The sequence below is a fragment of the Chrysochloris asiatica genome, unplaced genomic scaffold (assembly GCF_000296735.1).
Source record: "Chrysochloris asiatica unplaced genomic scaffold, ChrAsi1.0 scaffold00174, whole genome shotgun sequence".
NCBI lineage: Eukaryota > Metazoa > Chordata > Mammalia > Afrosoricida > Chrysochloridae > Chrysochloris > Chrysochloris asiatica.
The window spans coordinates 5311100-5326930 of NW_006408692.1; the positions used below are offsets into that span (position 1 = coordinate 5311100).

The 15831-nt window shown below is 38.7% G+C and overlaps 1 protein-coding gene across 1 annotated transcript in view; it reads left to right on the top strand.

Annotated features, from left to right (window-relative positions):
* LOC102815127 (chromosome unknown open reading frame, human C12orf63) overlaps nucleotides 1-15831 on the top strand; it is a 193956-nt gene that overhangs the window by 146956 nt on the left and 31169 nt on the right. Inside the window, exons 22-24 of the mRNA XM_006871817.1 lie at nucleotides 10100-10255; nucleotides 13744-13849; nucleotides 14884-14977. Of these exons, the coding sequence (XP_006871879.1) occupies nucleotides 10100-10255; nucleotides 13744-13849; nucleotides 14884-14977 (356 nt within the window). The remainder of the gene's footprint in view (nucleotides 1-10099; nucleotides 10256-13743; nucleotides 13850-14883; nucleotides 14978-15831) is intronic.

Below are 15831 nucleotides of genomic sequence, written 5' to 3' on the forward strand. Positions count from 1 at the left end.
GGCCAGGGGCAGACTGTGAAACAGACCATCAATTGTTCATATATAAGTTCACATTGAAGCCGAAGAAAATTAAAATAAGTCCACAAAAGCCAAAATATGACCTGAAACATATCCCACCTGAATTCAGAGATCATCTCAAGAACATATTTGATGCATTTAGACAATAAAGACCAAAGTCCACAACAGTTGTGGGTTGACATCAAGAGTATCATAAAAGAAGAAAGTAAAAGGCCATTAAGAAAACAAGAAAGAAAATGGATGTCAGAAGAGACTCTGAATCTAGCTCTCCAGTGTAGAGATGCAAAAGCAAGTGGAAGAAATGAGTTGAGAGAGCTGAATTGAAATTTTCAAAAGGCAGCTAGAGAAGACAAAGTCAAATATTATAATGAAATGTGCAAGGACCTGGAGTTAAAAAACCAAAAGGGAAGTGCATGCTCTGCATTTCTCAAACTGAGGGAATTGAATAAAAAAATCAAGCCTCAACTTGAAATATTGAATGATTCTAAAAACAAAATACTGAATGATGCAGAAAGCATCAAAAGAGGATAGAAAGAATACAAGGAGCCACGTAACAAAAAGAAATGGCCAATGTGCCACCATTTCAGGAGGTAGCAGATGATCAAGAGCCAATGATACTGAAGGAAGAAGTCCAAGGTGCATTGAAGGCATTAGAAAAGAACAAGGCTCTGGGAATTAGTGGAATACAAATTGAAATCTTTCAACAAACTTATGCAGCACTGGTGGCGCTCATTCAGCTATGCCAAGAAATTTGGAAGACAGCTACCTGGCCAACCAACTGGAAGAGATCCGTATTTGTGCTCATTCCACCATGAGTTGACCCAACTGAATGGAGAACTTATTGGGCAATATCATTAATATGGTGGTGGCTGTGTGCCATGCATATAAATACATTTTTGCTAAAGATAATACAAACAAACAAACAAAAAAGGCTGCAAATGTAGACTGACAGAGAACTGCCAGAGGTTCAAGTCAGATTCAGAAGAGGACGTGAAAAAAGGGATATCATTGCTGATGTCAGATGGATCTTGGGTGAAAGCAGAAAATACCAAAAGGATGCTTACCTGTTTTTTATTGATTGCACAAAGACTTTCAATTGTATGGATCATGAAAAGTGATGAACAACATTGCAGAGAAAGAGTATTCCAGAACACTTGATTGTGCTCATGAGGAACCTGTACATAGACCAAGAGGCAGTTGTTCAAACAGAACAAGGGATCAATGAATGGTCTAAAATTGGGAAAGGTGTGTGCCAAAGCTGTATTCTTTAACCATATTTGTTCAGTCTGTATGCTGAGCACATAATCCGAGAAACTGGATTATATTAAGAAGAACATGGCATCAGGATAGGAGGAAGACTCATAAACAAGTTGTGATATAGTCAACCTTGCTTGCTGAAAGTGAAGAGACTTTGAAATACTTACTGATGAAGATCAAAGACCATGCCCTTCAATATGAGTTTCATCTCAATGTAAAGAAAACAAAAATCCTCTTCACTGGATCAATAAACAACATCCATATAAATAGAGAAAAGACTGAAGTTGTCAAAGACTTCATTGTTCTTCGATCAACCACCAGCACACAGAAGCAGCAGTCAAGAAATCAAATGATGTATTGCATTAGGCAAATCTGCTGGACAAGACCTCTTAAAGAGTTGGAAATCAAAGATGTCAGTTTGAGAACTAAAGTGTGCCTGACCCAAGCCATTGTATTTTCAATAACCTCATATGCATGTGAAAGTTGAATAGTGAATAAGGAAGTCTGTAGATGAATTGACACATTTGAGTTATGATGTTGGAGAAGAATATGAAACGTACGTGGACTTCCAAAAGAACAAACAAATCTATGTTTGAAGAATTACAGTCAGAATGCTCTATGGAAACCAGGATGGCCAAACTTTTCTCTCATACTTCAGACATATTATCAGGAGGGACCAGTCCATGGAGAAGGATATCATGTTTGGTAAAGTGGGTATTTAAGAAAAAGATGAATACCCTCAACTAGATGGGTTGGCACAGTGGCAGCAGTAATGGACTCAAGTGTTGCAATGATTATGAGGTTGGCGCACGGCCAGGCATAGTTTCGTTCTGTTGTGCATAGGGGTCTCTCTGAGTTGGTGCCGACTCGATGGTACCTAGCAACAAACATATCTTATGTATGACTTGAAATATTTTTACTTTTTCTTTCAGAGTATTAATTCACATCTCAACATTGGCCATCTTATGAAATTCATCTGACAACTTGTAAAGTCAAAAATTATGTTTTGTTAGTTTTAGAAAATTTATTTTGTTTTATGTTTATATCTCTATAAATGATCTTGTTTTAAAATTCAAGTTGTCATCTGGTTTTAGACAGCTTCATTTCACTAATTGCCATCTGTTATAGAGGTTCTATTGCTTTTTCCTCTCTCTGCCTGTTGGGTCTTCTTTGGCTCATTCTTTCAGTTTGTCTACATATTGGGGTACAGGTCCAACTGTTGGATTAAGTTCAATAGTAGCGATGCTGCAAATGGTGTTAAGAATAACTAGTTATGTCAGTGTCAGTAGGCTGTTGTATGCCAGCCAAAATTCAGTTTCCTGTTGCTGCACCAGGAAAAACTACAAAAGCCGGAATTCTCTAGCTTTAGGAATAGAAAAGACTCAGCCCATCTCTTCACAGGTCTTAAAGCTTCTCAGAAACTGGCTGAATGCAGCCATAGTGCTGCCCTTCTCTGGGGCTCACAGGCTGACCAAGTTTTTACCTCTCTTCATGTCATTATCTCTAATGGTTGTCCCAGAACAGCCTAACTCTCATGTTCAGTAAGGATGGAAATCCCACCTTTGCTCTCTCTGCTCATACCCAGCACCTTCTAGAAACACTTTCCTCCTGCAGCAGCAGGTGCTCATCTCAAGAGAAGCTGGTGGTTGAAATAGAGAAATGAGGGCAGCAGGTGCACGTTCAAACCATTATTCACCCACAATTGTCCCAATTACCCACTTATGCTCCTTGACTTCCTATTATCATTAACCATTGTTATTATATGTCTTATGGTGGTGGTGGTTATGTGCCGTGGAGTGGGTTCTGAATCATAGTGACCTTGTACAGGGTTTTCGAGACTGAAAATCTTTACGGGAGCAGAAAGCCTCATCTTTCTGCTGCGGAACAGTTGGTAATTTCAAACTGCTGACCTTAAGGCTCGCAGCCCGATTCGTAACCAAACAGATAGAACCCTCATCCAAAGTTTATATCAGGTATCAAGATTGAGGATACCACACACATCAAGAGGACATAAAAAATGTTCTAACTTTCATAACAGGTCTCTGGGCTAGCAGGGCATCCCTCTCAAGAAGCCAAGCAAATGGCTTGAGAAAGCAAGGAAATGAGACTTATCTGGTTTTTCTTGTAGTTAGGGGGTGGGTTCTAGCGAGTGCTCCCATAGTGCATGGGTAGGGGCTCGTGTGGCTTGAATCCCACAGTAATGTCAAAAGGAGGGAACACCTTTGTGTTATGTGTTATGAGGACCTTATCCAGAGAAGCAGTGACACTAAAGATGGAGGCAGAGATGGGGACATGGAGAGAGGGAGCAGCAGAGGACTGTAGACTCATGGAAGAGAGGGACTGAGTGCTGGTGGCCAGGAGGCAGGCTTGCAGAATATGCCCTTTGGTTGTTTAAATTATTATATATTCCTGAGTGTTTCTTTGTACATCCCCCCTAAATCAAAACAAAACAAAATTAAACAAAACAAAACAGGAATGGAAGCAAATACTGTTGAATGGTGATGCACAGGGGAGATTGTAATCATTGCAATGAAACAGAGTAAAGTCGATGTTCTCCCATGTAAACTATCACTCAGGTCTTGGTAAAAAAAAAAGAAAGAAAGAAAAGCTATCAGCAGTGAAACATCAAAAAATGGAGTCAGACTCCCCATTAAAATATAATTAAATCATCACCATATGTACATCTCACTACTTTGTTGTGGAGACTGTTGTAAAATCAGATTAACCTGGCTGGCCTCTAGGGTTCTCTCCAGCTCTCTGGTACCGTAAGATCAGGATCATTTTTATTTCATAATTTATTATATTATCAGGGCATTTGATTTCTTCAGAAGCTTAAAGTACAGATTGTGTTAAATCATACAGATTGTGTTAAATCAAATGTATTCTCTGCTTTCTTGCCTTACTAATCTTGAAGATATGTCACCACTCAATGACAATACTGTTGCTGTTTTTTTAGATTCACTTGAAGCTGAACAGCTTGCTTTTCTGTTAGATGATATTAAATACAGACTTAAAAAACAGAACCAAAAGCAGCTTTTCTGTCAAAACAGCGTCAGCTTCCTAACTTCTTTTTCACAGAGTTGATGTTTATTGGAGAAAGGAGCACTTCAATATTATGAAGCATAAAATAATTTGTGACTTGATGTCTTCTCAAAAGTTTTCTTTTATACTGATAGTAGAGGGTGTATCCCCAGAATTTTTGCTGTTGTTATCAGGTGCCATCGAGTCGGTTCTGACTCATAGTGACCCTATGCCCGGCAGAATGAGACACTGCTCAGTCCTACTCTATCTTCACAATTGCTGCTGCCACTGAGCCAGTCCGTCTCGTTGGGGGTCTTCCTCTTTTTCACTGGCCCTCCATTTTGCCAAGGAGTCCTGGTGTGTCACTGTAGTATAAAGTGTTGGACCACAGGGTCAGTTTGAATTGCAAGGTCAGTGGTTCAAACCCACCAGCTACTCCTTGGAAACCCTATTACAGGGTCACTATGGGTCACAACCAATTTGATGGTACTTAACAACAACAATTGAAATATGAGATTGCACTGGACACATGCTTATGTTCCTTTTTAGGTAATATCAGGACAACTGGTCCCTCCTGATAACATGTCCAAAATATGAGAGAAGAAGTCTTAACCATTCTGGCTGTACTTCTTCCAAGACAGATTTGTTTATTCTTCTGGCATTCCATGGTACTTTTAATATTGTTCTACAACACCATAACTCAAGTGCATCACTTCTTGTACAGTCTTCCTTATTTATTGTACAACTTTCACATGCATATGAGGCTATTGAAAATTCCATGGTTTGGATGAGGTTCACCTTAGTCCTCAACTTGATATCTTTTGTCTAGTACAACAGATTTGCCTAATGTCATATGTTGTTTGATTTCTTGACTGCTGCTTCTGTGAGTGTTGATGGTTGATCTGAGCAAAATGAAATCTTGGACAACTTCAATGTTTTCTCCATTTATATGGATGTTGTTTATTGGTCCAGTGGTTAGGATTTTTTTATAGTGAGGTGCAACCCATATTGAAGGCTGTGATCTTTGATCTTCATCAGTAAGTACTTCAAGGTCTCTTTGCTTTCAGCCAGCAAAGTTGTATCATCTGCATAACATAGGTTGTTAATGAGTCCTCCTTCAAACCTGATGCCAAGTTCTTCATATAATCCAGCTTCTCGGATTATTGTTTAGCATACTGATTGAATAAATATGGTGAAAGAATATAACCCTGGCACACACCTTTCTTGATTTTAAACTATTCGGTATCACTGTTCTGTTCTAATGACTTCCTCTTGGTCTATGTACAGGTTCTTCATGAAGCACACTTAAGTGTTCTGCAATACCCATTCTTCACAATGTTATGCATAGCTTGCTATGATCCACAAAGTAAAAAAAAGCCTTTGCATAATCAATAAACAAAAGTAAACAACCTCTTGGTAATCTCTGCTCTCAGCCAAGAGCCATCTGATGTCCCTGGCTCCATGTCCTCTTCTGAATCTGGCAGTTCTCTGTCCATGTACTGTTAAAACTGTCATTTAATTATCATCAGCAAAATTTTACTTGCTTGTGATATTAATGATATTGTCTGATGATAGCCACATTCCATAGAGTCACCTCTATTTGGAATAGGAACAAATGTGGATCTCTTACAATCAATTGGCCAGGTTGCTGTCTTCCAAATTTCTTGCCATAGATGGGTGTGTGCCTGCAATGCTTCATCAGTTTGTTGTAAGATTTCAGTTTATATTTCACCAATTCCTGGAGCCTTGTGTTTCGCTAAGGTCTTCAGTGTACCTTGGACTTCTTCATTTAGTACCATCAGGTCTTGATCATATGCTGCCTCTTGAAATGGTTGAACATTGACCACTTCACAAGAATACTGTTGTTAAGTGTCATTGAGTCGGTTCCAACTCATAGCAATCCTGCATAGTGTTTCTGAGGTAAGTTTGAATTGCTGACATTGTGGTTCAAACCGACCTTATAGTCCAGTGCTTTATCCCACAGTTCCACACCAAGACTCCTTCACAATAATGCTGTTTTTGTTTTTAAGTGCTGTCAAGTCAGTTCCAACTCGTTGTGACCCTGTTTAGGGTTTCCAAGGAGCATCTGGTGGATTTGAACTGCTGAACTTGTGGTTCACAGTCCAGAAATGATTCTACAGTGCCACACCAGAAGTCCTTTGAGCCACCTAAATTCTGTGTGTGTATGTGTGTGTATATGTAGAAGCCTCTGACAGAAAAAAAAGGACATTTTCCAATAATTTCTGTAACATAAAAAATAAACAACATGGTGTGGCACTGTGGGTTAATGCAATGGACTGCAAGGTTGGTTTGAACGTTAAGGTTGGCAGTTCAAACTCGCCAGCCTCACCTTGGAAACAGGGTCTCTATGGGTCAGAACCAACTTGGTAGCACTTAACAACAACAATGACTGAAACGTGAACTTCCTTGTTAGATGGCAACGTAAGATTGTAAAATAGGAAGGAGTCAGTTAAATTTCTTACAGTCATTCAATCAACAATCAATCATTAAATATTTACTGACCACCACTTATGGGAAGAATATGGCTAGACAGTGAAAATATTATAGGGAGTCTGTCACCATCTTTCCTCTCAAAGAGCCTATTATCTTATTAAGGAGGGAGAGAGAGAAAGTCAAGAATTTGTGTAATGATATTATTTGTCATATTAACAATCTCAAAGATAATTAATGTATTATGGCATATAGGCTCCCCAATGACTTGAGGGAGGAGGGTATTTGGTTTTTATCCTATATGAATAAGCAGCTACAATATCATTTGAAATGTCAAGTGAACCATAGAAAAATGGAAGATATATTGAACTATGAAATTGCATTGAACATATCCTTATGTTCCCTTTGGGTAATATTGTGGTTAGGAGCATGAACTCAGGAGAAAGAATCCTGTTCAATTCCCTACCTATAGCAAATCATTAAACTTTGCTGCTTACGTTTCCTCCACTATTAGGTATGGATAAGAAAAGCTCTGGCTTACTATAGTATTAAGCAAGTAAAATGTGTAATGTATTTAGAAGGGTACCTTGTTTGTTCTAAGAGTTTTGTAGCCAGTTGTCATTGAGTTGATCCCAGCTCATGGTAACTCCATGTATGTCAGATTAGAACTGTGGGTGGACTCAACCTCCCAGCCTTTTAGTTAGTTATTGAGCATGTGAATCATTTGAACAACCCGGGAACTCCAAAAGCTTTCAGATATTAGTTATTTTTACTATTCCATGCTTGACTTCCTCATTTTCCTTGGAGTCCCGTAGAAACAAAGACTCTGGCTTCTCAATCTCCGTGTCCTTAGCAGTGTTCTAGCATCCTACCTCATTTGGTGTAAGGACTCAGTAACTCACCCTGCATAAAAGAAAAAGAACAAGAGAAAGGGAGACGTAACGGTGGAAGGGAAGGAAAAGGAATCACTGTATGTATCTAACTTTCTTTACAAGCCTGTCATTCTTACAGCACATTCCTGAACTATTTATTTACAAAAAGTTCTTGACTTTTTGACAGCCCTTTGTAAGGTTTAGCATCTTAGAGTACTAAACTTTCAGAACCCAAAGGAACCTCAATGGTTTCTAGTTCTGCGCCTCGGTGTTTCAGAGGAAGACACCTAAGGGCCAGATGGACTTGTCCAGTGTTTCAAATGACGTTGGAGCACCAATGACTGGCCAGAACTGAGTACTTCAGCAAGAGCCTAGCAATTTTATAATTCTGCAGTGCTACAAGCCTTTCTGTTTGTATTCCTCTACTGTGCATATTAAAATAGCTCATGAATATAGTATTTCCCCCATTTGCATTCTAATTTTATCCCTTTGATTTTCTTCCTTAACATTATCAAAAGGCAAGGGGATTATCAGCTGCATCTTAGACATCAGTGTTCTCTGGGATGTCTTTCCTGACCTTTCTTTGGTCCGTGGTTCCCTTTAACTTGCTACCAGGTACTCTGCATCCATATCACGAGACAACCACACAGTATTTTGACTGGTCACTTTTATTCCCCATTAAACACTTAGATCCATAATTTCACAATAAGTTCCAGGATAGAATGGGAGAAAAATGTGGAACAAAACTCAAAAATCATGAAAAAACACACCAGGCTTACTGGTCTGATGGAGGCCAGTGGAGCCCCATAGGTTCTAGAAATAAACCCTTCTGGTCAAGAAAGAAACTCACTCCCATGGCTCAATTGTAGTCAAACTATAGACAGTTCTGTAAGGGAAATAGAAGCAATAGGGAGATGTTCACATCTCAGAATAATCGACCATTTTGCATCAAAACGGCAGCATTTACAAAGTTCAGAAGGGTTAGAAAAGGAGGAGGAATGGAAATGTGAAATAGAAACAAAGCAGGATAAGTGCTGGTCTATTGTGGGGATTGCAATCAATGAGAATAGAAAAAAATCTGTATGAATTGTTGAATGGAAAACTCATTTGCTCTGTAAACAATAAGTTGTGTTTTTTTTTTTTAAAAAGAGGCAATTCAGTGCCATCTTTTAGGGCTTGAGCTCTGGAGCCATACTGTGAAAGTTCAAATCATAGCTTGCCACTTGCTAGTCATGTGTTCTTGAGAAAGCTATGTAAATTTCTCTGTACCGCCACTTTCCTTTCTCCCTGTAAAATAAACACTAGTGGGAATCCTGGTGTGGAGGGAGTCCTGGTGTGGTGCTGTGGATTAATGTGCTGGACTGCAAGGATGGTTTGATCAACAAGGTCAGAGGTTTAAGCTGATCCTCAGAAACCCTATGTGTCAGAACTGACTCAACAGCACTTAACAACAACAACAAATGATAGTCACTCAAAATCATGATGATTACATGAGATAATAAAGTCCATAGATACTGCTTGGCATCGAGGAATCTCATATAATCTTAGACTTTATAAACCTTAGATCTTATTAGGATCCCTGGTAGTACACAGTAGTTAACTGCTAGTCAAAAGGTTGGTTGTTAGACCTTACCAGCCACACTATGGGAGAAAGATGTGGAGAAAGATGTGTCAGGCTGCCTCTATAAAGCTTTACAGTCTTGGAAATCCTATAGAACACTTCTAGTCCTATCCTATAGGTCCATTAGGAGTCGGGATAGACTCAAAGGCAGTAGTTTTTAAGGGGATTGTTTTTATTTATAGACATAATTATTTTTTTCCCATTTTTATGCAGTGCCTAGTATAGCATTTGGCCAATAAGAATTCAGCTAATATTTGTAGAGCAACTGTCTGTTAGTCTGTCTGTCTTTGAGACTACCCAGAATAAATCTAATGTTTCTTCTACACAATAGTACTTTTCATGTATGTTAAATGATGATGGGTCCAGATAAAATATATATTATGTGTAGCCCTTGTCTATTATGATGACAAACAAATCATAGCCAGCAATCACTATAAGTACTAAGTAGACAGACAATTACTATCTATTATTAATATATGCAGATTTTATAGGAACAACATAAATCTTCCAGAGGTATCCCCACTAAGTGAATTTCACCATAAGAACATGGAAATTGCTTTGTAGAACATCAGAGATTTTAGAACTGAAAGAGTCTTGGGAGATTTTCCTTCATTTTAAAGATGACAAATCTGATGAATATTTATGAAAGATAATGTTTCAAAGAGTTATTATTATAGTTCATTGAAATATCAGGTATTGTGTTTCTTTAAAATATTTATTAGCTGAAAAAATTGCAACTCCAATCATAGTTGTTAACAAATGCCATTTCTGTGAGGGAAGTCTGGTGACCTGAACACTTGTTTTGAAAACTGTGCACTTTTTTCCCTTCTCCCATCCAACTGTGTGTTTTTACATTTAGGACATACCATGGTCAAGAAAATATGTTATACCGATAAAACTAAGGACCCGTCAAAGTGGTTACCTGCTCTTCATCTCTTTGAAATGGCATTGACGCTTTGTAAGATATCGGCAATAGAAGAAAATGAGGTGAAAGCTGAAATTCTTTTTCAGAAAGGTAAAATGTTCATGGAGTCCAGATTATGATAAAGCTTGCGACATTTATTTTTTCTATTAGTAATAGACATCTTGAAAATCTTGTCACTGACTATAAAAATACAAGTTTTTACAAGGGGCTTAGTGATGACAAAATACATTGGGACTCCTGCCAAATTGTGTTTCAGAGGAAAGAACACTGCTTATTTTCATTTTATATCTAGCAAGAAAAACAAAAGTACTGCTTAGCTTACGCCATACCTTCTGACCCTCCTAACATGAAGTTTCATGTTTCATTAAAAAATATCAGCAGATTTTTTTTCAATATCATTGTAATATTTAGCTATTTTGGTTAATTTATATAAGTACAGATACTTATCCATTTAAATTAGCTATGTTGTTGCTATATACTGTCAAGTCAATTCCAACTCACAGTGACACTACAAGACAGAAGACAATGGCCCCATTGGGTCTCCTAGACTGTAATCTCTACTGCAGTAGATCATCAGCTCTTTTTCCCACAGAACCACTAGTGGATTTGAACCACAGACCTTTTGATTAGCAGTTGAAGGCTTAACCAAAGCTTTATTTATCAAGGGGCCTTCAAATAGTTCACGGAAAAAATTACATTCTCTCTCAATTCTATTTTTCCATAAACTTCTTGAAGCCTCCTCATATATAGTACATCGGTACTACATTCATATTATTTCCCTGTGGACATTTTTTCCATGACAATGATGATTGTTATTTCTTGAGATCTACTAGATAGAAACTACCAGCCATTTCATGGGAGAAAGATGAGGCTTTCTGCTCCCATAAAGATTTACAGCCTTGGAAACCCTGTACAGGATCGCTATGAGTCAGAACCGACTCCATGGCACATAACAACAACAACAACTAGATAGATATCAGGCATTGTTGTCAATGTTTTATATGCCATATTGCTCTTAAAGGTTGTTGTTGTTAGGTGCCATCGAGTTGGTACCGACCCATAGCGACCTTATGCACAGCAGAATGAAACACTGCCCGGTCCTGGGCCAACCTCATTACTGTTGACACGCTTGAGTCCATTGATGCTGCCACTTGGCCGATCCATCTTGTTATGGGTCTTCCTCTTTTCCTCTGACCCTCCACCTTACCAAAAGGAGCTCTGGTAGTGTAGTGGTTACGAATCGGGCTGCGAACCTTAAATTAAAGTCAGCGGTTCGAAACTACCAGCAGCTCCGTGGGAGAAAGATAAGGCTTTCTACTCCCGTAAGGATTTACACCCTCGGAAACCCTGTACAGGGTCGCTATGGGTCGGAACCGACTCGAAGGCAATTAACAACAACAACCACCTTACCAAACATGATATCCTTCTCCAGCAACTGGTCCCTGCTGACAATATGTCCAAAGTATGAGAGACGAAGTTTGGCCATCTTGGCCTCCAAGGAGCATACTGGCTACACTTCTTTCAAAAGAAGTGTTTCAAAGAGTTATTCAAAAGCATCAATTCTTTTATGGTCTTCTGTATTCACTGTCCAGCTTTCGCATGCATATGAGGTTATTGAAAATACCATGCCTTGGGTCAGGTGCACCTTAGTCCTCAAGCTGACATCTTTGCTCTTCAACACTTTAAAAAGGTATCTTGTGCAGCAGATTTACCTAATGCAATAGTTCATTTGATTTCTTGACTGCTGCTTCCATGAGTGTTGGAGATTGATCCAAGAAGAATGAAGTCCTTGACAGCTTCAGTCTTTTCTCCATTGATAAGAATGCTGTTTATTGGTCCAGTGGTGAGGATTTTTGTTTTCTTGATATTGAGATGCAATCCATACCGAAGGCTGTAGTCTTTGTTCTTCATCACTAAGTATTTTAAGTCCTCTTCACTTTCAGCAAGCAAGGTTGTATCATCTGTATATCACAGGTTGTTAATGAGTCTTCCTCCAATACTGATGCCACGTTTTTCATCATAGAACCCAGCTTCTCGGATTATTTGTTCAGTATACAGGTTGAATAAGTATGGTGAAAGAATACAACCTTGTTGCACACCTTTATAATTTTAAACCATTTGGTGTTCCCATGTTCTATTCGAAGAACACCTGCTTCTTGGTCCAGGTACAGATTCCTCATGAGTACAATTAAGTATTCCGGAATACTCATACTTCTCAATGTTGTCCATAGCTTGTCATGATCCATACAATCGAAAGCCTTTACGTAGTCAATAAAGCACAGGTAAACATCTTTCTGATATTCTCTGCTTTCAGCCAAGATCCATCGGACATCAGCAATGATATCCTTCATTCCACGGCCTCTTCTGAATCCAGCTTGAACTTCTGGAAGTTCTCTGTCAATGTATGCTTGCAGCCATTTCTGTATTACCTTCAGCAAAACTTTAGTCACATGGGATATCAAAGAGATTGTCTGATGATTTCTGCATTCCATTGAGTCACCTCTCTTTGGAATGGGCACAAATATGGATCTCTTCCAATCAGCCAGTCAGATAGTTGTCTTCCAAATTTCTTGGCATAGATGAGTGAGTGCCTCCTGTGCCACCTCACTTTCTTGAAAGATTTCAATTTTTATCCCATCAATTCCTGGAGCCGTGTTCTTTGCCAATTCTTTCAATGCACTTTGGACTTCCTCCCTGAGTCTCATTGGCTCTTGATCATATACTGCCTCTTAAAATGGTTGAACAGTAACCATTTCCTTTTGGTACAGTGACTCTGTGTATTCCTTCCGTCGTCTCTTGATGCTTTCTGCTCTTAAAGGTAGGCATGACTAATCCTGATTTACACATGAGGTGCATACAGGTTAAACAACTTTCTAAAAGCCACCATCTACTAAATGACAGTGCTCAGATGTGAGTTTAACTGACTGGCTCTATGTCCTTTCCGTATGTTACATGAAAATTGTGAGTCCTTTTAATAGTGATAATAAGGTCTTCCTCCGTTGTCCATTTTGCTCTCTGTGTGCCATCCCAGTACCTATCCTTGAATGTCTTGGCTCACCATAACAGCTGGAAGATGTGTAGGACATAGACATTTCCTTCCTCCATGATGATTTCTTAGCATTTTCTGACGTTTTATGATTTGTTTTTTACAGGCATGTTTTCTGTTATCTCTGTGATTACAGATAGGGGAAGGAGGACAATGTGGGAGAAGAGGAATGAGAATGGTAGAAGGAGGAAGAAGAGCAAAATAAGGAAAGGGAGAGAAAATTACGAGGGAAAGAGGGTTGTTTGGGGGAAGCAAAATCTCTGACTTAATGTCCTTGCCTTGAGTTTTTCCACATCCTCTAACAGAAGTCAAGAAGGACCATTCACTGGGCAGTGCGAGTTAGGTTACTACTAACCCTAGGAACTCTTGGGAAAATAAGCAATAAATAGATCCTTCTCTATCAGGTTATAGAAAACACACCCAAGGATAGCACATCCAGTTTCTGAATTTCCAGCAAAATATTTTGTGCCTAAATTCTCAGTAATATACAAAGACAAAAAATCATGTTTGTAAATCTTTTTATTTTTTTCAGGCAAAATAGAGCGTCAGATGTTGATGGACCAGAAATGTCCCCATAGTCAACTTGAGAGTTTATTTGAAGCTATACAACTAAGCCTGAAAAATGATCAAAACTCAGGGTAAAAAATGTCAAAATATCTTTCCATAGTTGTAGCATTGTGTGTGTTTTGATTTTAACCCAGGCTCTTTTACAATATTAAATATTCAAAGCTGGAATGATGTGTAGGCCTCTTCATGTTAGGGTTAGTTCACTGGGATAAATCTGTCCAACAGGTGTACCAATTTACTTTTTAAGAATGTTGCTCTTGGCTCTGAACCAAGACTTCACTTGTGGAAATGATTGATGTTAATATACTGGACTGAGACTGATTTCTAGCCTGTGTGTTCCAGAATATAGTTCACATCCCTTGTGAGTTGTTTATAGAAGGGATTTATGTGAATATTCATTCTGGTTATCAGCAAAGATGCTGGTCAATTTACTTCTGTATGAAAATCACCTGAATATTGAGATTAAATGACTGTTACTACTACTGAGGAGTCCTGGTGTGACCCTATACAATAAGCATCAGTCTGCTAACCACAAGATCAATAGTTCAAACCCACCATCTGTTCCACATAAACCCTATATAGGGTTGCTATGAGTCAGCACTCACTTGACAGTACTTAACAACATTACTGCTGAAGTGATCCAAATGGCCTCAAATGACAGATTTGAAAGTGAATATGCAGACCTAAACCGTATCAGATCACTGCTTTCTGCATAACCTTATGCTTCTCATTCTGTTTCAATTAGTGTCAGGGGTATAAAAAGGATTAGTATCCAAGGTGCATTTCTCCAGTCTTGACTTTCACATCTTTGTAGTACCTTTCATGATGGAATATTAGAGATGGCCTTAGTGCTGGGCGCATAACAATTATGGCACCGAGGGTTACCAGCACAAGACAAAGTAGAATGCTAAGTTCACATCAAGTGCACCCACTTTCGTTAGTAAGGAAAATGCTATTGTCTAAGACAAAAATATTGTGAAAAGAAGGTGCTAAGTTGGGATCTTTGCTAGTGTTATTGTTCATAGGGACAGAAATTGTTAGCTAATAATTTGAAATGTTATAAGTGGTGAAGCTATTTAGTAAGTATGATGTTATGTCATTTTAGGTTGATAAGAGACTCCTACCTAGAAATGGCCCTATTATATTTTCATCTGAGAAAGTCAAAGACCAGACTTTCAACATCACCATTAACATTTAAGGTAATAAATCACTGTATTTGAAATGATAAGTTAATTGCTTCTAAACTGGTTGTTTTGGTAACCCCATGCTATTGAAATAATGAGAAAGATTGTCTTGTGTGACTTGGAGAAATTACTTTCATTATTTTAGACTAACACTTGTATTTTGATATCTCTTTGGACATTTTTTGTAAGGGCCTGGAAATAGATTTCATGAAGACATTTATACCAACTGAAATGTTATCTATGACTGGTTACTGTTGTTAGGTGCCATCAAGTTGGTTCCAACTCATAGCGACCCTGTGCACAACAGAATGCAACAGTACCTAGTCCTGCACCATCCTCCCAATTGATGCCACTATGCCAGTACATCTTATTGGGTAGCTTCCTCTTTACCACTGACCCTCCACTTGACCAAACATGATGTCCTTCTCCAGGGATTGGTCCCTCCTGATAGTATGTCCAAAGCATGAGATAGGAAGACTCACCATCCAGGCTTCTAAGGAGCATTTTGGCTATACTTCTTCCAACAGATTTGTTTGTTCATCTGGCAGCCCATGGTATATGCAATATTGTCCTCCAACACCATAACTAAAATGCGTCAATTCTTCTACCATCTTCCTTATTAATTGTTCAACTTTCACATGCAGATGAGGCTATTGAAAATGTCATGACTTGGGTGAGGTATACTGTCTCAGGCCGGGTTTTCAAGAGAAGCAAAACCAATGAAATATATATATAAAGAGAAGTGTATCATCACAGAAATGGCTTACAATTGTAGAGTCCGAGGTCTACAGTGGAAGGGAGAGAGAGCCTTTTCCATTATATTGGAAATAGGCCACACCCCAGAGGAAGCATCCTTTGCTTGGTTGCTC